Source organism: Oryctolagus cuniculus, chromosome 8 (genome assembly GCF_051225735.1).
Source record: "Oryctolagus cuniculus isolate XC-2025 breed Fujian yellow rabbit chromosome 8, ASM5122573v1, whole genome shotgun sequence".
In the NCBI taxonomy this organism is placed as follows: domain Eukaryota; kingdom Metazoa; phylum Chordata; class Mammalia; order Lagomorpha; family Leporidae; genus Oryctolagus; species Oryctolagus cuniculus.
This window is the reverse complement of record NC_142874.1, coordinates 80,458,769-80,486,145: the sequence shown is the minus strand read 5'-3', so window position 1 is coordinate 80,486,145 and position 27,377 is coordinate 80,458,769. Positions and strand designations below refer to the sequence as shown.

The following is a 27,377-nucleotide window of genomic DNA, read 5'->3' as shown; positions in this document are numbered from 1 at the left end:
GGGCAAAACAGAAACTCTAGTAAATATTACTCTGTATATACTGTAGTATATATAATATATAATTGCATACTATGTAATATGATTATAATATAGTGAATATATTTAACTATAATACATAGCTTATTATATATTGACATATATATACTGTACTACATATTATATATACACTCTATATCCTAGAAATACTAAAAACTTTAATTATTTGCATATTTTAGTTAATTTCAGTACTAGTTTACAGATTCTTTTACAAATTTCTAGAAACCCTGAGGGGCAGTTCTTTGAATTCTAATATACACAAGTTTAATGGTATGCTGCTTATATCATCATGCACATTTCCTTATCATAGTTGTCACTCCACAGATCATAGCTCTGGCTATCTATGACTTTTCAAGTATAAACTATGAGGCTTAGAGGTTATTTGCATTAGAAGATGTTTCAACAAGATGCGAAGGCCTATAGGAACCTCATCAATCTATTCTCATGGATGACCCATGATAACTTCATTATAGATAACACTCCTTGTATATTCCTCATGATGATTGTATATGTGAGTTACAAACTAGATTTAAGAAAAAGGTTTATTTATTTTTATTTGAAAGTCAGAGTGACAGAGAGATCTCCCATGTGCTGCACAGGTTCACTCCCCAAATGTCTACAATTGCTGAGCCTGGGCCAGGCAGAAGCTGGTAACCAGGAATTCAATCCTGGTCTTCGATGTGAGTGGCATGGATTCAAGCACTTGAGTCATTGCCTGTTGCCTTCTATGGTATGCATTAGCATGAAACTGGAATTGGAAATAAAGCCAGGATTCAAATCAGGCACTCTGACATAGCAAGGGATGTGGGTGTCCCCAGTGACATCTTAATCCTATTACACAAAATGTCCACACCCCAAACTAGATTTTTATGCCAGGCAGGATCAATACCTTCAGTTTCTCTGTTGTCCCTCAGTACCCACTTTGTATAAAAGCAGGCCATTATAAATGTTATTTATTAATCAATGCGCATTTTTTTTCCATGTAGTAGCTAGGTGAAAACAAATTTATTTGTAAAATCCATATTATATGACTATGGTTGTTAGGAAACCACACCTTCAGCTGCCCAGATGTAAAACTTTTTGTTTGTTATGATGAAATATAATTTTCACTAGATGACAGATCAGAAAAGTCACACTAAATTTGCTAGTTCCATATAATAAATCATTTTAATAATTAAGATACATAAGTAGTTTATGATAGAAACAATAAAGTTGTCTCAACTCTGCAAAAACTGAATTTCTATGTAATGCTTAAGGAATGTATTCACCTTATTACATTCAAAATAATGGTTGAACAATGATTATAATTCTTTCTCTGAATAATGTTCCTTTTATAGTCTATGAATTCACATGGTATTACAGTCATTTATAGTATTACAGTGCTTAGTAATCTTTCAAGACATGGAATAAAATTCTTCTACAGATGTGTAGAGAGTAAAATTAAATAATTTAAAAGTTATTTGCATAACTTCTAATGAAAACAAAATATTTTTTCTGTAAAAATAAATTAGGGACTTTACAATGAAGTGTTATTCTATTAAAGTGTTTAGAAAACAGTTACATTCATTTTTGGTTGTATGCTCAGACATTCATATTTGCCACTCTCTTTTGCATGATAAAATGAGGCACAAGCTGTTCACATGTGAAAAAACCATCTTATTTTCACGGGAAAGGAAATGATAAAGAAAGAGAATTGAATAGAAAGCCCAAGTGTCATACAGATGATAGATACAGGAATCTATTAATAAGTTTTTCAAGTTCTTTGTGGTGACACAATCATTGACTGCACCTTATCAAAGATAGTTTTTATAATTGTGCTACCCTGTAATTTCCATCCCATTAGTATGCATCGATTGCAAGTTATAGTCCCCTTTCATAATTTAAAGCATAGTGTTGGGTCAATTGGCTGACACACAGCAGTTGAACTCATCATGACTGACCACTTTTAATAGGAGAACAGAAGAAATGAGCATCTCCATTCTGCTTTAAGTGTGACTTGCAGGAGTAGCACCTTTGGCACGGGGCAGAGCAGGTCACCATGTGGTGGTCAGGTGGCACAACATGAAAACAAGCCCGACGCTTATGGCGGTGCTATTATGGAGCCAACCTTGCTGGCGAACCTTGCTTAACCTGGGATACAGCTGAAAGTCTAAGAACTTACTGGACCAAACAGGAACAATGTGTCATCCATGAGTAACAGCTGAATGGCAATTCAGAGATGCACCTGCTTTCTGCTGTTTCTTCTTCTTTGCCTTGCTTTTCTTTTGCTTTTTCGTGCCTTTATTACGGCCTGGCTTTTTTTTCTTGTTTTCCTCTTTATACCATGGTCCCCAGACTCCTCCATTGAGCCGAGGGTTACTTCTGGGGTCTTTGGGTGGGTACCTGACAGGCACAGCTGTTTTGTTGAACTGTGAGAGCCTCCGGAGGAGTTGCTTGACAATTCCAGGATACCTGCTAGATAGGTCCACTCTCTCATAGGGGTCAGCTGTGATGTTGAAAAGCCATATGCTTTTGCCAGTTGACAACGTGATCCGTTCATTGTGCCACCGGTTTGGCCCCAGGTTGCTGAAAGATTGAGGAGGAACCCAGTCACTGTAGCCAGGATTTCCCGTTAGCAGTTTCCAGTGCTGCACCCTGATGGCTGACTGTATTGCAGTGTTCCAGATCCCATAGCCTGCTGCCCAGGAGCCATTTTTGGCCTTGGTGTAAATGGGGTCAATGTTGTGCAAAATATCCACTCGGGGTGAGCGAAGGCCTTCACTTATGGTCTCCCAGATATCATAGCCATCCAGTTGTATGTCCTCATCAATCTGTCCCTCAGCCAGGGAAATCAGAGTGGGGTACCAGTCAGTGATGTGCACAAGCTCCTTGCATACTGTTCCCTTGTTTTTCAGAAGTGGACTATGCACAAAGCCAACAGCCCGAATCCCCCCTTCCCAGTATGTTCCTTTGCTTCCTCTGAGAGGCCAGTTACTTCCTCCTGCCGTGGGTTGGCCACCATTATCTGAAGAGTAAATGAGAATGCTGTTGTTATAGAAACCATAGGTCTTCAGGGCCAGGGTCACGTTGCTGACTGCTTCATCCAAGCAGGAAAGCATGGCAGCATACCTCCGCCTGTTTATGTTAATAATGGATCGGTAGTGTTCAAAATACCTGCCTGGTGCTTGCAATGGTGAGTGAACGGCTTGGTAGGCAATATATAAAAAGATAGGCTTTGTGGGGTTATGGGAAGCTAAAATTTGCTGTACTCTCTGAGTGTACATCTGTGTGGAGTATATACCATTATCGTGGTCCCAGGCAGCACTGTCATTTTCATACAAGTCATAGCCACACATCCCAGGACTGTCACATTTGTAGTGTGTATAGTAGTCACCACTTCCCAAGAGGGAACCAAAGAAGGTATCAAATCCTCTCTTAGTGGGCATGCATTCTTTTCTATAAAAACCCAAGTGCCATTTCCCAACCATATGTGTGGAATATCCAACCTCCTTCAGCTTCTGAGGTAGGGTTGCGTTGTCCAGAGGTAAACAGTTGGGTTGGGTAGGTCTTATGATAGAATGTTGAAGTCCCGTGTGTATCTGATACCTCGGAAAAAGGTATAAATTTTGTCAGGGCAGGATACAAGAGAGATTCTATGTAAAACAGTGATGCCTAAACTAAATGTTTATATGAAGATAACATTACCCCAAATAACTTATGATCAATTTAACATTTCTACTCTCAACTCAAATGTCTTAACCTAACTAGCTCCATGTTTAACTTCTGAAATACATATGAATCTAAAACAGTATTTCTAAAACTAAGGTTTCATCATCTATCTCAAAATCTTTTTAATTCTTTTACCAGAATTTATTTGAATAAATTTTAATTCATTAATTACATGACAGGGAAATAAACAAGGACATACAGCACCACAGTATTATTGTTTTCAGCTTATACAGCTCTGATTATTTCCTAAATTAATTCCTGAGATCATTTATTTCAAGCTAATTCTGAAGTACTACAAATACATGCAAAAATAATATAAAAATTCTTCAATTCGTTAGGTTGTCAAAAAATATTTCATATTTAGTCCTAAACCTATTACATCTCTGAAAAGTCTTCTTATCAATGTGTTTTCAGAAAACACAGTATTAGTTTAATTAAATTTAGAGTAAATATTTTAGTTAGTGCTAAGGACTGTATTTTTTTCCAAAAGTAGCAGGAAATCAGTGTCTCCCTCCCCTTTTAAATTACAATTATTTATAGGCTAAGGAAACATGGAAATCATATGTTTATGTTAAAATTAAATAAATGCCAATTTCTGGGATTTTTCCCCCAAAGTTACTTTTCCAAAGGCTTTATTGCACAAATAGTTACTACTATCATATAAGTGTGTGAATTTTCACTTGGATCAAGATGTGTCAGTTTGATTCATGACATTTTAAAAGTGATCATTACACACTGTATGCATGGATACAATTATCATAGTGCATGCTGTAAATGTGTATAAACGGAATAAACGCATGACTCTGGGTGGGGGATGTTGTCAACAGGGAAGGCTATGTATGTGTTGGGGGGAAAGATTTAAGGGAATCTGTCCATACTGCTCAATTTTGCTGCGCATCCAAAATTGGTTAAAATAATACTCTGTTTAAATAATTCCAGAAAGATGTTTTAAAAAGAAAATACAGAAATTTGAAGAAAATGAAGGTTATAAAAATTGCTAAGGATATTCTTGGAATAAAATTATAACATTTGGTTATAGTAACATTTGGTTCAAATATATTTTTCACAGTATATTAACCTTAAAGATCAACATATTATGGGGCTGGTGCTGTGGCATATCGGGTAAAGCTTCTGCCTGCAGTGGTGGCATCCCATATGGGTGCCTATTCAAGTCCTGGCTGCTGCACTTCTGATCCAGCTCTCTGCTTAAGACCTGGGAAAGCAGTGGAAGATGGCCCAAGTCTTTGAGCCCCTGCATCCATATGGGAGGCCCGGAAGAAGCTCCTGGCTCCTGGCTTTGGATCAGCACAGTTTCAGCCTTTGAGGCCATTTGAGAAGTGAAACAGTGGTTGAAAGACTTCTCTCTCTCTCTCTGCCTTTCCTTCTCTGTGTAACTGACTTTCAAATAAATAAATAAATCTTAAAAAAAAAAACAACATATTATACAAATGTTAGGTGAATAATTCAGTATGATTTTTAACTTTTAAAAATTTGTTTAAAATTTATTATTTATTTATTTATTTGAGAGACAGGAAGAAATAGAGAGAGTAAGAGAGAGCAAGCTTCCATCCACTGGTTCATTCCACCAAATGTCCAGACTGACTGGGGCTGGGCCAGAAGTGAAGCCATGAATACAATCCAGTTCTCCCTTACGGGTTGTAGGAAACCAATTACTTGAGTCATTATGCTTTCTTTCCCAGAATTTGCATTAGCAGGAATCTGGAGTCAAGAGCCTGAGGTAGGAATTGATCCCAGATACTCTCCAATATGGGAGGCAGGCATATTAACTGCTAGGCTAGGCTCCCTAACTTGTTACTATAGGTTCCAGTGGTAGTATAATGCAATGGTAAGTTCTTTTGTAGTGTAAATTACACAAATGGTTTGTGGTATATGGTCACACACTAATGGTTTTGTAGTATCTGGTCACTACTATATAGCAGAATTCACATGGGTACTATCAGATGTCAACATTCACAATAGTCACAGTTTTAGCAATTTAACATGTAATAAACTTTCAAAAATAATTTCAAAAGTACTACATATCAAACACCAAATTCAAAAGGCACTGTTGCTGTCTTTGATCATTTTTGATCCAGTTCAGGATCCAAAACATTGATTTGTAAAACCACTAATTTTGTAAAAGTACATGGCAACTTGGTAACACCTATCAATGTAAATTTGGAAGAAATTGAAAAGGGATAAATCTCTATGGGTGAAAATTTGGGGAGGATTCAAGGGGATGGATTACTAACTAATAATTATCTCACATGGAAAATCTATTTCAGTGAACAAAGTTATCTATTCAATTCATTGAAAGGTTTACCACTTCAAGCCTTTCTAATCAAATTGATCATTTTCTCATATAGTGGTAAAAACAAATAGAGGTTTATAAAACTAATATACAGGAAATAGGAAAATACAGAAAAAAAGGTTTTGCTGCTTACAGAAAACTGTATAGTGTTAGCAGATAAATAAGAGTTCATAGCTATGAATCAACTATGTTTCTCCAGAAAGTTGAATGGCTTTTATATTGGCAAACTTAGAACCAATAGCACACAACCTGGCAGAGGTTTTCAGGGCAGATGTTGCTTAAAAATAGTTGGAACTTCTAGAGCCAAATAGGAGGAAGTCTGGGGTAAAATTTGGGTGTGGCCTAGGAGTATAGGTTTTGGAATCAGATACATCTGGGCCTGAATTTGCTCCATTGTTTATTTTCTGTGTGGCTTTGGGCAATACTTAATCCCTTTGATCCTGAGTCTCCTGTCACATAGGGATAATGATACTGGAATTTTGTGAGCACCGGAACAGAGAAAAATCTAGTAAGAAAAGTATTCCCAATAAATGATAGCTTTTACTATTATTACTCCAGAATGCTGGATCTCATATTACTAATAGACTTTCTCTCATAGGTATTATTCTATATAATACTCACTACAATGATGAGAAGTGAAACTCTTTATGTCTGGAGGGTTGGTGTTGTGGTAACAGATAAAGCCACCACCTATGACGCCAGGATCCTATGTGGGTGCCAGTTCATGTCCTGGCTGTTCCACTTCCAATCCAGCTCCCTGCTAATGGCCTGGGAAGCAACAAAGGCTGGCCCAAGTGCTTAGGCCCCTGCTACACTCATGGGAGACTTGGAAGAAGTTCCTGGATCCTAGCTTTGGCTTGGCCCAGTACTGGATGTTCTGTGGGTGAAAGATGTCTCTTTGTTTCTCCCTCTCTCTCTAATTCTGACTTTCAAATAGATAAAGAAATCTTTAAAAGAAAAAAAAAAACTCTTTATATCCATTTTACAGATGTGCAAATAGAGATGTACAGAAGTTGTTGTATCCTTTACAACCTCTCCACCAGTCCCAAGAGGCTGTGAAATTGGTTCTCGAACCTGTGGTGCCAACTCTGATACTCTATCTGTTCCTTCTTTCTAAAAGTTAACACTAGTATTTCTGGAAGAATCAAGGAGCAGAGGAAAGATGCCAGAGGTCTTGAAGAGTTTTTTGTTGTTGTTGTTCTAACTTTCCAGTAAAACTGGGGAATGAAGCTTACCTTAATCACAGAAAAGGTTGAGAATTGTTTACTTTTTTTTTTTTTTTTAGTGAATGCTGTGAGAGCATTTCAAAAGGAGAAAATTAGAGTCAAAAAGAAAAAGCCATGAAGTTAGTTTCATCTTCTTTTTAAAAATTTTTCTTAAAATATTTCTGATTAGTATGTAATACTTATTCATTTGATTGGAGTATGGTGCAATATTATACAACACACACACACACACACACACACACACTGTGCAAAATGATCAAGCCAAGCAACTAGCTTTCCCATCTCCTTATCCTGTCTTCCTTTCTTTGTGCTTGAAGCTTATTAGTTCCTCACTTCCTATTCTTTTTACAGATTCTTTATACATATTAACAACCAGCATTGGGTAAAATAGCTTAGGAAAGATCACATATGAAATATCTGCTCATAATTCCTAAAAATAATGGAAAATCAACTGTATGATAGCACTACAATTGAGAATAAGGATGATAATCTTTAACACCAGTTAATGCAATACAGAAAATGTTCATTTATATGCTCATCTCTGGCCTACACCAATCTGTGGAGCAGGTGGTGGTATTCCATTTATATGAAAAACAAAGAAAAACAAAACAAACAGAATAATTTAATTGCACACATAAGTTTTAGTTATAAATCCTGAGGTTGTACACTGGAATTGAGATTTTTGTTTTGCACACTCTTCCATTTCAGCTAGTTGAATAGCTGGATCAATTTTAAAGTTTGGATTAACTTATTTTTTTGCCACAGTGTCTTAGCTTTCCATGCCTGAAATACTCTCATGGGCTTTTTAGCCATATCCAAATGCCTTAAGGGCTGATTCTGAGGCCAGAGTTCTGTTTAGGACATCTGCCATTCTATGAGTCTGCTGTGTATCCTGCTTCTCATGTTGGATTGTTCTCTCCTTTTTAATTCTATCAGTTATTATTAGCAGACCCTAGTCTTGTTTATGTGTTCCCTTTGACACTTAATCCTATCATTATGATCAATTATGAACTTAAACTGATCACTTTAACAAGATGACATTGGTACATGCCACCTTGATGGGATTGAATTGGAATCTCCTGGCATGTTTCTAACTCTACCATTAGGGTTAAGTGCAAGTGAGCATGTGCCGAACTGTACATTTCCTCTTCCCTCTCTTATTCCCACTCTTATATTTAAAAGGGATCACTTTTCAGTTAAATTTAAACACCTAAGAATAATTGTGGGTTAATTAAAGAGTTCAACCAATGGTATTAAGTAGAATAAAAAAATACTAAAAGGAATAAAGTAGTAAGTTGTTCCTCGACAGTCAGGACAAGGGTTGATCAAGTCATTGTTTCTCATAGTGTCCATTTCATTTCAACGGGTTTCCTTTTAGGTGTACAGTTAGTTGTCACTGATCAGGGAGAACATATGATATTTGCCCCTTTGGGACTGGCTTATTTCACTCAGCATGACGTTTTCCAGATTCATCCATTTTGTTGCAAATGACCGGATTTCATTGTTTTTTGACTGCTGTATAGTATTCTATAGAGTCCATGTCCCATAATTTCTTTTTATTTTATTTTATTTTTGACAGGCAGAGTGGACAGTGAGAGAGAGAGAGAGACAGAGAGAAAGGTCTTCCTTTTGCTGTTGGCTCACCCTCCAGAGACCGCTGCGCTGGGGCCGGTGCATCGCACTGATCCGAAGCCAGGAGCCAGGTGCTTCTCCTGGTCTCCCATGCGGGTACAGGGCCCAAGGACTTGTGTCCCATAATTTCTTTATCCAGTCTACTGTTGATTGGCATTTAGGTTGATTCCAGGTCTTAGCTATTGTGAATTGAGCTGCAATAAACATTAAGGTGCAGACAGCTCTTTTATTTGCCAATTTAATTTCCTTTGGGTAAATTCCAAGGAGTGGGATGGCTGGGTTGTATGGTAGGGTAATATTCAGGTTTCTGAGGAATCTCCAAACTGACTTCCATAGTGGCTTTATCAGTTTGCATTCCCACCGACAGTGGGTTAGTGTCCCTTTTCCCCCACATCCTCACCAGCATCTGTTGTTGGTAGATTTCTGTATGTGAGCCATTCTAACTGGGGTGAGGTGAAACCTCACTGTGGTTTTGATTTGCATTTCCCTGATGGCTAATGATCCTGAACATTTTATTAATTAATAAGTAGCACGATCAAGATTCAAAGTAACCTAAATGATATGAAACGTTCTTGAAGCAAAGAAGATTAAATACAGATAGGAAGTAAAGAGAGTCAAAGATTGAAGTGAATATGTCAAAAGGATGCTGAAGGGCCAGTGCCGTGGCTCAACAGGCTAATCCGCCACCAAGTTCTAGTCCCGGTCGGGGCGCCGGATTCTGTCCTGGTTGCTCCTCTTCCAGTCCAGCTCTCTGCTGTGGCCCGGGAGTGCAGTGGAGGATGGCCCAGGTCCTTGGGCCCTGCACCCACATGGGAGATAAGGAGAGGCTCCTGGCTTTGGATCAGCGCGGTGCGCCGGCTGCAGCATGCTGGCCATAGTGGCCATTGAAGGGTGAACCAACGGAAAAGGAAGACCTTTCTCTCTGTCTCTCACTGTCCACTCTACATGTCAAAAAAAAAAAAAAAAAAAACTAAAAGGAAACAAAAAGGATGCTGAAGCTGATTGAAGGGTCTCAGTGATCAAATGTGGGAGGACAATTTGAGCACTGAAATAAATAATGGAGTGGGTGTTTGGGAAAGTAGTTAACATACATTTTGGGATGCCTGCATCCCATAAGTGGAGTACCTAGGTTTGAGTTCCAGATCTTCTATTTCTGATCCAAATTTCCTGCTGATGAACATCATAGGGGGCAGCACGTAATGGCTCAAATAATTGGGTCTGGACAAGCCAGATATGAGTTCTGGACTGAATTCCTGGTTCCTGTCATTGTTAGGGTACATCTCTGACTATTATGGACATTTGGTAAGTGAACTGGAGAATGGAAGACCTCTCTCTGTCTCTCTGCATTTAAAATAAATAAAAATTTAAAATAAACAATATGAAAAAATATATTAATTAAATAAAAGAAACATTGGGTCCATACTGCTATAAATAAATAATAATCAAAGGCTGATACGGAATGGGATAAAACATTTATTAATTATGCAGAGATGAGTCTAATAGACATCACCTTTCTCAGGAAGTGATCCAAGAAGTGTCAGTAACAGGAAAGCTCATAATCATCTAGGATATATTGTGCTAGATAGGATGCAATGAGAAGAAAATAGTATTGTTTCTCTAATGCTCCAGCAAAGCCAGGAACACTAAATTATCCTGTTAAACCATCTGGTAAACTCAAGTTGAGGAACATTTTACATAATAACTGGCCTAAAATCTTTAAATGTCAAGGTTATGTATGTCACAGTAGTATGAAACAGGACCATTAAATGCAATATGTGATATAAATTAAAATAGTTACAGTGAAGGACACATTTTGAGAATTAGCCACAGTAAAATAGGTTTTCAGAAATAAATGAAAATTGCAATGTTAATTTCCTAATTTTTTGGGTGTGTATGTGGCTCATACAGAAGAATAACTTTGTTTAGGAAATAACACAATAAAATAAATATTGGGTATAATGGGGCATCATGTTGGCAACTAATTTCAAATAAGTCAGGAAAAATGTACTGTATTTGCAATTTTTCTACAAATATGAGATTGTTTTAAAATTTGTAAAAATGTAAGAAAATCTAATGGATCAATGGAAGACATTTCAGTTAAAAATTTTTTTTTTAGTTAGTCATATAAAAGACTATGTAGGCCGGCGCCATGGCTCACTTGGCTAATCCTCTGCCTGCGGCGCCAGCACCCCAGGTTCTAGTCCCGGTTGGGGTGCCTGTTTCTGTCCTGGTTGCTTCTCTTCAAGTCCAGCTCTCTGCTATGCCCCGGGAAGGCAGTGGAGGATGGCCCAAGTGCTTGGGCCCTGCACCTGCATGGGAGACCAGGAGAAGCACCTGGCTCCTGGCTTCGGATCGGCGCAGCGTGCCAGCCGCAGTGTGCCAGCTGTAGCGGCCATTTGGGGGGTGAACCAACAGAAAAGGAAGACCTTTCTCTCTGTCTCTCTCTCTGTGTCTAACTCTGTCAAAAAAAAAAAAAAGACTATGTAAATAGATCTGTTATACTGGATACATCATACCATGAATTTAATGAATAACAAACGAGAGAAATGAGAGCTAAAATAAGATATTAAATTACATAAAGGTAATGTGCAAATCTGACAAGTAATAATCCCATTCTGTGTTAATCAAAATATATCTGGAAAATAGTATCCAGTATTTTAAAATGTGTATTATATATACATTTATTTAATATTTTACAATGCACTATTGTTCTAAGTTATAAACACTATAAAAGATACACAGAGTAGAAATTTTAAAAGATGAGATAAAATAAATACTAGTAGAATTTTTGTCATTTCTTCTTGAATCATCTTGTGTTGCTCTAGGGTATATGTATTTCTATTTAGAGACTTCTGGTACTGAAAGTGGAGTGCAGCAAGAAGAGAATGGAAACACAGATTGTTTAGAAGGTTATTATAACAGACGAGTTCAAACACAGATCTATCTACTGATTCACTCCCTACATGTCCACACCATTGGCCATCCAGGCCTCTCATGTGGTATCCAAGTTCTTGATCCCTCTTCCCCTGCCTCCCATGGTGAACATGAGCAGGATCAGCAGTGGAGAGTAGACTCCGATCCAGACACTCCAATACGTGACGTGTGCATCCTAAGCAGCAGCTTAACCTGCAGATTCACAGTGCCTGCCCCTGATGCTTAGATTTGTAGCTTTCATAAATGGTGAACAGTCCAATTCATTTCTTGTTCTATTCCAAAGCACAGAATTAGAAGCACTGGATAATATCATGAGGAGGCAGACTTCAATTCAATGTGAAAATAAAATTTTAAATCAGAAATATGGGGCAGCACTGTAGTGCAGTAGGTTAATTCTCAGCCTGTGGTAACAGCATCCCAATGGGCATCAGTTCTAGTCCCAGCTACTCCAATCCAGCTCTCTGCTATGGTCTGGGAAAGCAGTAGAAGATGACCCAAGCATTTGGACCCCTGCACCCAAGTGGGAGACCTGGAAGAAGCTCCTTACTCCTTGCTTTGGATTGGCCCAGCTCTGGCCCTTGCAGCTATTTGGGGAGTGAACCAGCAGATGGAAGACCTTTCTCTTTGTCTCTCCCTCTCACTATCTGTAACCCTACCTCTCAAATAAATAAATAAAATATTTTAAAAAATCTAGAAATACATAAAAAGTAAAACAGGCTAGATGATCATATTTCAAAAGATTCCTGAGGTGGAAAAGAACTACCAGCTGACCTCTACGGCTGCTTATAACTGTAAGAATCCATGATTTGAAGACTATAGCTCAATGGTAGAGTTTATGATAAGTCTTCCATATAACTTCAGAACAGCTTTACCAAACTTACTTTATAGTATAGTATTATTTATAGGTATTTGATAAAGAAGTTTCTGCAATACGTTGATATCAATTTAACTTTTTTCTTTGCATAATATAAAATGCTTCAACACAGATAATTTTGAATGGTTAGTAGGCTTTTTGGTCACCATCTTGCTACATTGTGAACAAAATTCCAAATGAACAATAGCAAACCCAGAATTGATGCCAAACTGGTTAAAAGCAACAGCCATCATTTTCACTTTCCAGTTAGCTTAAAAGAAAAATACTATGTGGGTCTTTCAGCTTGGTAATGGAATATTTTAAGAGTTTTATAATCTTCTAAATATTAATTTGTATCACGGTGTGCTAGATATCATAGTTTAGAAATTGTCTTTTCCATTAGAAGATCTAACACATTTTATTGTTTTCATCTAATTACATATACTCTTAAAAGTAGGATAAAATTTGAATCCTAATAGTCCTTTGCAGACCATGAAGTCAAGGATAGAGAATATAAAATAAAAGAATACAAAATAAGTCCACAGTAATACAGAAATTAATATTTTGAAGGAAAGGAAACAAGTACAAGAAACTGTAGTTTACCAAAAATAGCCACATGGATATTTATGTCAGAAATATAGAACTAATTTTCCATATTCTGAAAGGTGCCTATTTATTACTTCCTTCCAAAAGTCTTTGTCTCAAAGACTGTAAATCTATTTATATGCATTAATTTAAGTTAATTATACATTTTCAGTTAATTATACAGGTGGGTGGAGCTGGAAGAAGGGTGTCCCAATGAGTCTATGCCTAATTTTTCATGTCATGAATGACTGGATAACGAACTGTTCTTTTAACACTCATTATCCTACTATGTGCCAGATATTGTGTTGCCTTTGGGGTTCACAATGGTGATCGAGTTGGTTCTGGCACTGGAGAAACTCAGTCTAGTGAGAGACAGATGAGCGACTAGAGGATTATCATGGCGTGACTAAGTGCTACAGTAGACAAACACAGGACACTACAGTACTGGCTGCTGGGCGAGGAAGCCTCTCAGAGGGGCTATGGTTGGTCTGAATTTTAGTATACTCATAGGAGTGCCTAGGAGAATGTAGAACAAAAACAGGTACTGCCAGCAGCTGGAAGAACAGATACAAAAATGCATTCATAACAATGTGAGACTGAGATGACTCTCATAGGAGGAGTCTTCCAGGCAGAGGTGAAGAGAAGATAGAGTGTTTCAATTAGATAAGCACAATGTTTGAATGCAAAAAGCAAGAGAGTCTAGTCCTCTGGACCAACGGTGAGAATCTGAGAGCAGAGATGCAGACATATAACAGGAGATTACAGTCTATAAAGGTTGTCAACTTGTTATATGGGATTACAGCAGATATACTAAGATATTCATAATTAAAATAAGTCACGGGTAGTCACAGAAATACTTTCGAAAAGAGAATTACACAATTACAAGCTTTGCATTATAATGATCACTCTGGTTAAAAGGATGGATTAAGAGTGCAATGAGATCTGGGAAGGAATATATGCCTAATCTAAGAAATAAATGCTGATAGCCAAAACTGAGATTAGTGACAGTGAGAATGAGATAAGGGGAAGAACAGATTATGCAGAGGGACATTTGAGAGGGTTTTATAGAATATATACAGGGCACATGGAAGAAGGAAATGTCAAAGATGAGTTTATCACGTCTAGTCTAAGTGGCTGCGTAAAAGGAAGCTTCTTGTACTGAGTTAGGAAATTGAAGAGAGGAATGGGAATACAAGGTCAGATGAGTCCTGCTCTGTTTACCTAGAGGTACCTGTAAGTTATCTGTCTTCCTGGAGACATATAGGATGAGAAAAATGAAGATTTGAGACCCATTAGCTCATAGGTGGCAGATTATTCATGACACCACCTAAAAATAGAGTCAAAATTGAAGGAGGTAGGCATTGTTGTGCTGTGGGTTAAGCTGCTGCTTGGGACACACATATTCCATATTGAAGTTCCAGTTTGACCTACACTGCTTCTGATCCAGCTTCCGGAAAATGTGCTTGGGGAGGTAGCTAATGATGGCCCAAGTCCTTGGGTTCCTGCAACTCAATTGGAAGACCCAGTCAGAGTTTCTGGCTCTTGATATCAGCCAGACTCAGCCTGGGCTGTTGTGAGCATTTAGTGAGTGAACCAGCTGATGGAAGATCTCTCTCTCCCTCTCTCTCCTCCCTTTCTCCTTTTCTCTCCCTACCTCCCATCTCCCTTTCAAACAAATTAATAAATCTTTTTTTTAAAGGAAGGAAAGCAAGAAGACAGAGCTATTGTGTGAACCAGAGTTGTGGAAGAGAGTTTTTGAGAGCTGGCTGCATTGCATATTATAGAGGAGCCAAGAAGGTGAGAATCAGAAAGCACTGAACTTGGCAATAAGCATGCACAACCTTATAAATGTATTTTAGTAGAATAGTGGGGAAGAAATCCACTATGTAGTGAGTCATGTCTGAAAATTGATAAATATAAATTTGTGAGAATACTTGGGAGAAAATTTCAAGTTGCATGGATGGAAGAAAATAATGCAGGAATTTAAGTGTTGATGTGAAGTATTAATGACATATTGTTGAATCAAAGAACATATGGCTATGACAGAATATCAATTGTATTATTACATTTTTATGATAAAAAAGTGAAGTTCCAGGAGAGCAGGGATTTTGTTCACTGCTATATCCATATCACCTAAAATAATGCTTGGCTCATAACAGGATATCAGTGCATATCTGGTGAATGAATGAATTACTGGCATATGTTCATAGATAGAAAAAATATGTTAAGATAAATACAAAACTGCTGAAGAGGCTCATTTTCAGCAAGATAATAACTGTGGGAGAAGATAAACTAACTTTCTGGTATACAAACTGGTATACAAACAGTGAAATTTGGGTCTAGGTCTAAAAAAAAGTTTAGTCTAATCAGACTAATATGGGACTAATTTCATCAGGCAAATAACTAACTTATATACAAAAAAGATTAGATCTGGGACCAGTGCTGTGGTACAGCAGGTTAAGCCACTGCTTGCAACACAGGAATCCCATTTTAGAGTGCCAGCTGAAGTCCTAGCTCCTCTACTTTCAATCCAGCTTCTTGCTAACGTTCCTGGGAAGCAGAGGTAGATGGTCCAAGTACTTGGGTTGCTTCCACCCATGTGGGAGAGCAGGATGGAATTCCTGGCTTTGGCCTGGCCCACACCTGGCTGTTGTAGCCATTTGGAGAGTAAACCAGTAGATGGAAGATTTTTCTCCCTCTCCTACTCTCACATCTCTACCTTTCTCTCTCCCTCTCTCCTTCCCCATTCCCCTCTCTGTATTTCAAATAAATGCATAAATAAATCTTTTTAAAAAGCCGGAAACTGTTAAATCTAAGTCCCAAATGGAAAGCTAAACTTGTTCAACACATCAAGTATGTGCTTCCTAGTAGGGACATCTATGCAGAAGAACACCTTTAGAACTGAAGAAAGGGAACAGAATAAGCTATATGAATTCTGTAAATATGTCCTCAAAGACAGAGGAAATGCCTTTCTCTGTTAAGTAAACAAATAAAGATACCTTCTCAGGTAACATTTAAATTCCTGCCTTTCCTGGTCATTGGAACCTACTGTTTGACCTTGAAGTTGTCCTGTTTATCCATAATATGTTACCATTTATATCATCAAAGCCTTCTCTACAATGATTATAGCTTTGCTGGTCTCCATGGAAACATGCCTGCAAATCATATGTTATGTGCTAATTTTCTGGAAATAGTTTCCATCCAAAAGTCATTTTTCCCCCACTAGGATGATCTTCTCTGTGATTCCTTTTTCCCCAAGTTCTCCCTCCTTTTTGTGGAATCATTCCTTTGAAGATCCCTACTTTTAAAGATCTAACAAAGAAATGGCAGACTATTCGGCATCTATCAAAATGAATATTTACTCACATAAGAATGGATTCCTCATTTGTGAAATGGCTTCCAGAGTAAAATTAAAGTACTTCAGGAGTGCATTTAAAATTATTTAATATGTAGAGACTATTTCAAAGACACAAATGCTCCATAAAATTGCTACTTTCAATATGACCACAGAATATTAAATAATTTTGAAAGTACATTTTAATATAATGTAGTCTAATCAGAAAATGGGATTAGAGGAGTTAGCCAGGGAGTAGCTTAAATATTAAACTATTCTGATGCTACCAACTCTGCCCTAGTGACAGGATGAATTAAGGACAATATCCTTAATTGATATCTGAGTGATAATAGTTAGGATTCTCAAAGAAAAAATTAACCTAAATTTTCTAAGAAAAAGTGTAGATACTTTAAACTATTTTGAAATATAATCTGTCACTTTCCTTTACATGAATTGATCCTTCTGTATTAGGTATTCATCTAGAGATAGAATTGTCATATTTAAAAAGTCCAATACTGTTTTTATGGCTTTGACTTTGAAGAAAGGAAAATTATGAAGAGCTTGACATTCATGTTCAACAGGTGGTTTCTCTAAAAGTTAGTCCAACAAAAAAAGATGTCATTCTCACATTCTTGAACAGAATTATTTCCTTCTTACGATGGCTACAAAACATCTGTCAAATAACTGATACTTTTTGCACCTGAAATTAGCCACACAATGCAGAAGCATTTCACATCAGTCATGTGGGACACGTCAGTGTTTGAGCTGCAAGCCACATAAAAACAAACTGAAACTCCGAGATGGCTCAGCAGTGAAAATGTGACAATCTCTCCCCTCAAGTTACAAATTCAGTTTAACAGAAACTGTACTAATGAAGTACCCACAACTCACCAAACATTGAACTGTGAATGGAACATAAAAAGTTGTGAGTTTATGACAAATAACCTTATGTGAAATGTGATGATACATTAAATGTCAAAGGCAAAGGACAATTTTTATGATTTAGGGAAAGTTGAGAATATATTTGCTTATTCCTCAAGACAGCCGGATTTACTATTCTTTTAGTTGATTAATTTTAAAGGACATTAATAAAACTGTTATAAGGTAATTTTAGTTAAGGATAAAGAGAATTATTGAATAAAAACTGCATTAATTGGTTCTCAAGGCTATAGCCATGTAATTTCAGACAGATGTAATTAGAGAAAGCATTCAGGTACCTATTATCAGGTATTAGATTTTTTTCTAAAAGATAATTTTGCAAATATCTAATTCATCTGTGACCTTGCTTTTTCACTTGCATCTTTTCTAAGTTCTTACAGCAAACTATTGATTCTGTCTTAAATACAGATATTAGCGTTTTTGAATACCACAGGATAAATTAGAAATATTAAATAATTACTGCTGACATATAGAGTTGACATTTTACATTTCACAGTATTGAACTTTGTAAGTAGCTTTAAATGGGAATAAGAAAATTAGCAATCAAAAATGAATTCATTGGATTAATATTATAGATCAATTTCCCTCCTTTAATACATGTATAATAGTATAGTTATAGCTGCCTTAATTTTGTACAATTATTTTCATTTAACCTTTTTTTTAAAAATTATTTTTATTTAATTAAAAGGAGAGATTGATTGATTCACTGATTGAAAGATATGTCCCATCCGCTGATTCATTTCCCAAATACCTGCAACAGTTGGGGCTGATCCAAATTTAAGCCAGGATTTGGGAAGTCAATCTGGATCTCCCACATCTACTGGCAGAGACTCAAGAACTTGAGCCATCATCTACTGCGTCCCAAAGTGTGTTCTTGTAGGAAGCTGGAATCTGGAATGTAACTGAGACTCATGAATCCAGGAACTCCATTATGGCATGCCGGTATTCCAACTAGTGTCCCAATTACTGCACCAAATGCCCACCTCTAACCTCTGTCTGTATGTAGAAAAATATTCAGAGAATTTGCCATATCATTCTCAAAACTTCTTAGTATAAATATTTCATAGTAATAATTTTTAAAACTATAAATAAAAAATATAGTCTGAAGATCTCAATAGATAAAATCTATTGCCTTGAACACATCCAGGGATGAAATTCTCCCCAGCTTGCCTAGCTATCACAACATCTTTATCTCAGCGACCTGTATCCCTCCTGCAGATGGTCTCCTCTTCTGTTATCACTAAATATGAAAAACAGACGGCCAGCTCTATGATAACAGAGATCACAGACTTTTTCCCAGAGAAGATATCCCCCAAGTAACTAGTAGATTGCAAAGCAATCATTATACAGGCAGATTATTTCTCTCAGGAGAGTTCACTGCTTATAAACTGGGAAGGACACCAACCAAAGAGCTCAGTTTTATCTCAAAAAGCTCTCTGACAATTCTTTATTTTCGGTAAAAAGTTTGTTCTAGTATCAGGATTGGATCCACAACCCAATGTCTCCTTTGTAGGTAGCCTGAGAGAAAATGATATTTGTTAGAAATCAGGTTGGTGGAAGGTTTGTTACGAGCCTTACTTTATCTCTGGACATTCTGTCTAATGGCTTGACATCCTAGGGAGTTTTTCAGTGTATATTGTGGAAACGGTCCAGCCTTCAGGAAAACTTAAAATATTATGAATTAAATATTCTGAATCCTATTCTTCTAGGGTATGTAACCTTGAGCAAGTTACTTGACATATGCCTCAATCTCTCCTTCTGTAAAGGAGTTACCAGTAACAGCAATGCACCAACTCCATGGGGTGTACTGTTTTTGTTTTACTATAAGATAGGGAGGTGGAGGATTAGATGGAATAAAATACATAAAACCTATTGTGAAATATAAGACTTTATGCAAATGTTAGTAACAACTAAATTTTACTTTATTTTCTCTTACTTCACTCCCTTGTCCATTATTCTTCAACCCCACAGCTGCTTCTTCCTCCTGCTTCACTGTATACAGGTGGTAAAACCAAAAACAAACTAAATGAAACTATGATGCTATTGCTTGGGGCCAGAGAAACAGTATCCTGCCTAGTGTCCCTCTTCGTTGTGACAGTTAGATTGAAATTTCTAATTGTCTGGGGCCGGTACTATGCTGCAGCGGGTTGAAGCCCTGGCCTGCAGCGCCAGCATTCCATATGGGTGCTGGTTCTAGTCCCTGCTGCTCCTTCTTCCGACCCAGCTATCTGCTATGGCCTGGGAAAGCAGTAGAAGAGGGCCCAAGTGCTTGGGCCCCTGCAGCCACGTGGGAGAACTGGAAGAAGCTCCTGGCTCCTGACTTCGGATCGGCACAGCTCTGGCTATTGCAGCCATCTGAACAGTGAACCGTCAGATGGAAAACTTCTCTCTCTGTCTCTACCTCTCTCTGTAACTCTTTCAAATAAATAAAATAAATCTTAAAAAAAAAAGTCAACTGGAAGTTTAGCCCATGGAGTTTTTTTTTTTTTCTTTAACTTGATGAGTGTATCATTTTCTTTAAATCTATGGAGGAATATGAAGAAACTTCAAATTTCTCTCTAGGGAGAGATGAGTCATTTGCCAATTATTTGGCATGATGTTTACAAAAAATAAACATTCTGAATGAGGATAGTTTATAAAAAATACGCTAGGTGTTGAATCTTTAGGAATATTTATGGCATGCTGAGTTGCAATTACCTATAATTAAACGTCAGTTTATATATTAATTATCTGTGTAAAGTTTTTTTGTATTAATTTAATAAATGTATCTTGATATATTCCAGAAGTGGATTAACTTGTTAACAAAAAACTCTTTGGAATGCTGTAATACTATAAAATACTGTTTATTTAATCTACCAGACGACTCAATAGATGAATCGCAGGTGGGATATTCCATCTTTTCCATTATTTTCTTATTCTTTATTCATGTAACAAATAGGTTTCTAAAATAGGACACAAATACTTTGTCTATGACCCTGGAAAAGCATATCCAATATTGACTATATCTTAGGAAGCTACCAGAAAGTATCATGAAGATTCATTGCAGTAAAAGTTCTTTTTCTGCTGTTTGTCTTAGTTCTAAAGCCCCTTTTCCTGGAGCAACAAGAGGAATCCTATGTCCTCATGCTACCCTTTGCTTGTTCGTTCTCTCAATATTTGTGTTATAAAATCCAAAACTATCAAAATTCTTGAATTTCTGCAATCCTGAAAAGTAAAATGTTTAGTTGTCCTTCTAGTAGGAGCCAAGACACAGACTTTCAATGAAGTTAGTGGTATTTTATAATAATATAAATTAAATTGTATATAAAAGTATAATGATTGGATAAATATTAGAAGCTTTCAGAAAAAATCATATTAGAAACAAATTAACAATAGATCATTCATGACAACAGAGAGGAATGAAAAGTAGATAATATATGATTTGACCTATTAGAATTATGTTATTTCTCATACTTTTTCAATATATCATTAGAGTTTTCTATATGACGTATCCTTACCAATAACTCTGCAATTATATTATATGCCTTTTTCATTAGGTTTGCCTTATTTTGAAATTTCTATCCTGTAAAGAAATGCAGTTAAGGACTAAAATGGCAAATTCATTTGAAAGAATTTCTATTCCTACTTCTTCATTTGCATGAAATGGAGTTAATAATAGCACCTTTCTCATTGAGTTACCAGAAGGATGAAGTGAGTTTGTACATGTGAAGCACTTAGAATAAATAGTGCCTAGCACACAAAATAAAATATTAAAAAAATATAGACCTCAATATGGTTATTTGAATTTTGGCAGAAAGCAAATTTTCTAATCATTGAATTTAATTTTTCTAAATTATTTTATGATTAGAATTTCCCAAATAGATATATCAATCTATGATAATATGCTAGTTTTTTTCTAATTTCATAAATATCCCATAACCAAATCTAAACAACAAATTAATTTGTGAAATAGTATTTCATGATTAGAAAAATCCATGAGATTTGGCGTAAAGTCCATTACTAACTCTGTAGCAGCAAAAATTTATTTTTCAAGGCCAAAAATAATTTGCCAATCCTGGCATAATCCATATCAGTGATGAAACTTCACTATAATGATCCCTTCAGCTTACTCAATAGTGGTTTTAGTTTTTACAAAATACTAAAATAAATAAATCAATAAGGATCACTTTTTATATCTGGCTGGTGCTGATGCTGATAGATGTAGTCCTAGACCAGAAGAGGAGTTAGCTGAAATTCAGGACTTAGCTGTAGAAAGAAATGAGTCCTAGTAATGGACAGAAATCCTAGAGAGACTACTGGACTACTGGGAATTGAAATCAAATTTATATAACAAAAAGCTCAAAGAAAAGAGTAACAACAGCAAAGTTACAAATATGGCCTTAGAGGAGTCACTTCTCTTTGTTTGCACATGTGCTTCCACAAAATGGAACAATATTTAACCTACGAGGCTATTTAAAAAGATTACATCAGTTAATGTAGAGGAAATATCCATGTAATGTAGAAATGAGCTAATAAGCACATGCTTATTGTTGATATCGTGAAAGTAACCAAGGCAGCCCTGCATGTGTCATTTGGACCAAGCTGCTTTTTAGTCATTCTCCATTTGGCTTCTTCATATACCCTTTCTCAACTTAGCTTTCTCTGTCTGTATGAGGTAGGAAGGACGCGTGTGAGGGGTGGGGCTGTGGGAAAGGTAAGTTTGTTAGGTTAGTTGGAAGAATGGCAGAAACCCATTGCTAGCAACAGAACTCTACCATTTTAGTAAAGCTAGGAATGCATCAGAAAAGCACTGGGAACCTTACGGAGAAGGGCAGAGTCATGACACAGCAGGACCAGGAGAGAAACCAGAAAGATGGGTATATGAGGCCAAGAAATGATGGGTGTGAACTAGTTCCATATTTACCAGGAATTATGTTCTATAAATCCAGTATGGCTAAGCTACCTTGAAAATTACAGGCATTAGAAAGAAGCTGCTACCCTGGGAAAAAAACTAAAATCAGAGCACTATGCTCTACACCCCTTCTGATTTTAGTAAAAGAGAGCACGCTGGTTGATAATCCTTTGTAAGGTTGTTAGAGTGGAGCTTTAAAGCCAACATTTAGTTTCTGAGAGTTAGGAAAATTAAAACCACCATTATGCCAAAGATCATAATAATTCTTTAGCTCTTATAACCAGTTTCCATGAAGATAAAAAGACTGCCACAGAATATTTCATGTTTGTGTGAATGTTCAAACATTATAAAATATTCTATAGGAAAGCATTCAGTAGCTATTAGGTACAGATGAGCAAGCTTGAAACACACATCTGTAAAAACACACAGTAAACATAAACATCAAGGATCCCTTGGCAAAATCTCTACCACTGTGGACTAGTCATACATTGGCAGAAAACAAAACAGAATAACTATTTGTCATACTTAAAGGCATACACTAGTCAACATCAGGGAAACTCTTAAGAGACCAACAAAGTTTCTGCTATAAAATACGGAGTTTTGAATTAGGCAGTCTTGAAGTTCTTTTTGTTCTGGCATTATATAAATTGGAAATTTTATTAGCCATTAAAAAGTAGACTTAATTCTCCTAAAATGAAAACTTTGTTTAGAAAGATAAATCACAGGGGCTGGCGCTGTGGCACAGGGGGTTAACGCCCTGGCCTAAAGTGCCTGCATCCCATGTGGGTGCCAGTTCTAGTCCCAGCTGCTCCTCTTCCGTTCCAGCTCTCTGCTATGGCCTGGGATAGCAGTAGAGGACAGCCCAAGTCCTTGGGCCTCTGCAGCCATGTAGGAGACCCAGAAGAAGCTCCTGGCTCCTGGCTTCAGATCAGCATAGCTCTGGCTGTTGCAGCCATCTGGAGAGTGAACCAGCGGATGGAAGACCTCTCTCTCTGTCTCTACCTCTCTCTGTAACTCTATCTTTCAAATAAATAAAATAAATCTTTAAAAAATGATAAATCATAAAGAATTCCAAGGCCCGTATGCCTCTTAGGAGGCCAACTGAAGAAGTGTGATGAGTTCTTATTAGTAAGTAAAAGTCCAGGAGGAAATACGTATTATGAACATTTTCTGTTTTGAATGCCTACTATGATAAAGTCAATCTGGTAACTTCTTCATGTGCATCATCATGTTTTAAAGTAAGAATGAAGTTTTGGAATTTTTAAATAGCGGTGCTACCCAGGAAACCAGAAATGTCATATTCATATTGTTGGACAATTTAATCTGGTGCATTTGACAAACTTGAGAAGACATTAAATAAAAAGCTGTGGTATTAATAATGGAGCAGTAAATCTGGGCTTATTATAAGAGATGGAGTGGCTGGACTCTAAAGATAATGTATTGAGCTGATAAAGGTTGATCAAACAGAGAAAGCAAAATATTGTTTAAAATCCTCTGAAAAGTACACACACACACACACACACACTTCTAAATGACTATAATTGTGAAACTACTGTGAAACCACATTGTGGAAATAAAAATTCAAGTTTCAAACTTTAGGTCAACTTTGGTTAAAATTACAAAATGCCATGGGACACAAGGCTATTTGTTGACAAGTCTTGAGAAAAAAGAATCTTATTTATACAAATGCTTTGCAACTTCCATAAACTGGGCTATTACTCATTTTAATAACAGAAGGGGCTGGGGCTGGGGCTGGGGTGTGTGTTTGTAAAGGATTTAGTTGCGATTCTTTAAGTTCACAAGCACTCTTTCTTCTTGCCTTAGTTGAAAGCGCTGTTGTTAAATGTTGACTGACAAGGGACAATGAATTCTCAAATTTATTCATTTTAAACTATAAAATTTGCCTAATCTACCAGAAAAATAACTTTTAACCAAGAGGCTTGAGGTCTAGAGACTACAAAGCTGATTAAACAGGCTTGTTTTGAGGAATTTTGTTTATGTAGGCTGTAAATAAAGCCACTGGGATAGTTACTATTAACCCCTCACTTTTAGGAATAGTATCACCAGGCTCATGTAAATTACTCAGCACATAGCATAACTGCTCTTCTTTATCAGAAAGTGTTCTCTTGGCAGATACTGAAATAAAGGTGGCAATCAGGAGTTCCTGATTCAAACACAACATAAAATTTTCTCTCTTGTAACAGCCATGGACAAAATACAGTGCCTTGGAGAAAACGTCCAAGTAGACAATGAGATTAAACAAACAGAAAAAATAACAATGAATTATCAGATAGTGCTAAGAATAAATCAAACAATAGCCATTACCTGGATAACATAGACAAAGCAGTTCCTTTTCCCTGTGATACATCTCCATCCAAATGTGAAAAAGCAATATTGACATCACAGTGACTTGATCAGCATAGCCCTGACTGTTAATGAACAACTTAATACATTATCCCTCTTAGTAGTTTTTTTGTCTGTTCTACTTAATATGACTGATTTAATTCTGTAATTAATACACAGTTATTCTTAAGTGTTGAAATTTAACTGAAATGTGATCCCTGTTAAACATAAGAGTAGGAATAAGAGAGGGAAGAGATATATAATTTGGGACATGCTCAAGCTGACTTGCCCCAAATGGTAGAGTTAGAAACATACCAGGGGACTCCAATTTAATCCCATCAAGGTGGCATGTACCAATGCCATCTCACTAGTCCAAGTGATCAATTTCAGTTCACAATTGATCATAATGAAAGGACTAAGAGTCAAAGGGAGCACATAAGCAAGTCTAGTACCTGCTAACACTAACCAATAGAATAAATAAAGGGGAGAGTGATCCAACATGGGAAGTGAGATACTCAGCAGACTCATAGAATGGCAGATGCCCTAAATAGCACTCTGGCCTCAGAATCAGCCCTAAAGGCATTCAGATCTGGCTGAAAAGCCCATGAGAGTATTTCAGGCATGGAAAGCCAAGACACTCTGGCAAAAAGATCTCTGTGAGTGAGATCTCAGTGGAAAGAACAGGTCTTCAAAGAAGGAGGTACCTTTCTCTGAAGGGAGGAGAGAACCTCCACTTTGACTATGACCTTGTCTAAACAAGATAAGAGTCGGAGAACTCAAGGGGCTTCCATAGCCTTGGAAACTCATGACTGGAGCATAGGGAGATTACTGATGCCATAGACAGGAGTGTCAATTGGTAAAGTCAACAACAGGAGTCACTGTGCACTTACTCCTCATGTAGGATCTCTGTCCTTAATGTGCTGTGCATTGAGATTTAATGCTATAACGAGTACTCAAATAATATATTTCACTTTGTGTTTCTATGGGGGTGCAAACTGTTGAAATCTTTACTTAATGCATACTAAACTGATCCTCTGTAAAAAAAAAAAAAAAAAAGAAAAAGAAAAGAAAAGAAAAGAAACTATCAACTCCCAACTTGACTCTCACTGGGATTAAACATGACAATAGGTCTGATCTGATTTCATCATCATTAAAAAAAATCATCTATTATTTTTCACTTTATGTTTCTGTGTGGGAGCAAACTGTTGAAATTCTTACTTAATGTATACTAAGCTGATCTTCTGTATATTAAGATAATCGAAAATGAATCTTGATGTGAATGGAAGGGGAGAGGGAGTGGGAAAGGGGAGGGTTGTGGGTGGGAGGGACGGTATGGGGGGGAAGCCATAGTAATCCATTATTCGTACTTTGGAAACGTATATTCATTAAATAAAAGTAAAAAAAAAAAAAAATAAAACCACATGAATCTATAAGGTAAAAAAAAAAAAAAAAAAAAAAAAGCAATATTGACATCACAGTTTATGAGGAAAGTAATGTCAATTATAAGGAAGAACATTTTAAAAATCCAGGAATTATCTCTAAGTCTCTTCATAGAGGCCATGCTATGATTAAGCAAAATTTCATGTCTTAGTCAAAGATTATTTGTTTGAAAAGTATGGATTTGAAATTCTTGGTATGAATTAGAACTCAGCCCAAATCAAATATGCTAGTAAATTTTAAGTTGTTGAGAAAATGTCATCTAATGTTTAATTTTCATATTTGAAATGAAAACAGGAGGGCTATTAATAGATATTCTAATTACTATCTCATGATTAGCTATTGTCCAATGTTTAAAATTACAGTATGTTCAACATAATATCATCCCACCAGTTCTGCTGTGCTCTCTCCCACCCAATATACTAGGCATATTCTGTAATTATCTGACGGAAGTCACAGTAGATTCAACTCTGATCAATCACTGTTATATTTCACTATGGGGAAATGATAATTAGAGCAGTCTTCACACTTACTCATACATTATAGAAAACAGGAAAGTACTATTTGATAATAATTAGATAGCATCAAGTCTTAGAATACCATGAAATAATGTAACATTAATTTAGAATGCTCTCTCTTTTGATTTATTAAACATGTCAGTTTGGTTTGATTATCTGAAAGCAATTTGTTTCAGTACTAATCAAATTCTTTTCCAGTGTACTCCATGGAACAGTGCAATTTGCCATACTGCATATAAAAATGTTAACTATCTGTTAAATTTATATGTAAAGTTGGCTACAGCAAAGTATCTATTTGGACAAGTAGGTACTTATTTGATCAAACATTATTCTAGATATTCCTGTGTAAGTATTTTCAGATGAGATTAACATTTAAATCATTAACTCTGAGTAAAGCATATTATCTTCCTTTATGTGAATGGGTCTTATGCAACCATCTGAAGGCCTTCAGAGAACAAGACTGATCTCTCCTAAAGAAGAGAGAGTTCAGCTAGCAGACTCTGCCTCCTGCCTGTGAGCCACCTCTGCAGATGTGAATTTGCTTGTCTCCACAATCAAATGTGCCAATTCCTTAAACTTTTCGCTCTGTATGTCTATACATCTTGTTGATTCTGTTTCTCTAGAAACCTC

General features: G+C 36.6%; 2 protein-coding genes across 9 annotated transcripts in view; one reads left to right on the top strand and one right to left on the bottom strand.

The window, feature by feature from the left end:
• LOC127483154 (uncharacterized) overlaps positions 1–27,377 on the top strand; it is a 193,741-nt gene that overhangs the window by 139,699 nt on the left and 26,665 nt on the right. For 2 of the 8 annotated variants that reach the window (XM_089302894.1, XM_089302891.1), the window contains 2 exons: positions 14,985–15,082; positions 19,783–20,008. The exons of 2 other annotated variants lie outside the window; for them this stretch is intronic. In XM_089302894.1, coding sequence (XP_089159020.1) covers positions 14,985–15,069 — 85 coding nt within the window. In that variant the 3' untranslated portion in view covers positions 15,070–15,082; positions 19,783–20,008. Of the gene's footprint in view, positions 1–14,984; positions 15,083–19,529; positions 20,009–27,377 lie in introns of those variants that run through there. 4 more of the 8 variants (XR_016212293.1, XM_089302893.1, XM_051819495.3 and 1 more) reach the window with 3 other exon arrangements.
• ARSJ (arylsulfatase family member J) overlaps positions 1,177–27,377 on the bottom strand; it is a 103,400-nt gene continuing 77,199 nt past the window's right edge. The window contains exon 2 of the mRNA XM_002717173.6: positions 1,177–3,621. Coding sequence (XP_002717219.3) covers positions 2,220–3,621 — 1,402 coding nt within the window. The 3' untranslated portion in view covers positions 1,177–2,219. The remainder of the gene's footprint in view (positions 3,622–27,377) is intronic.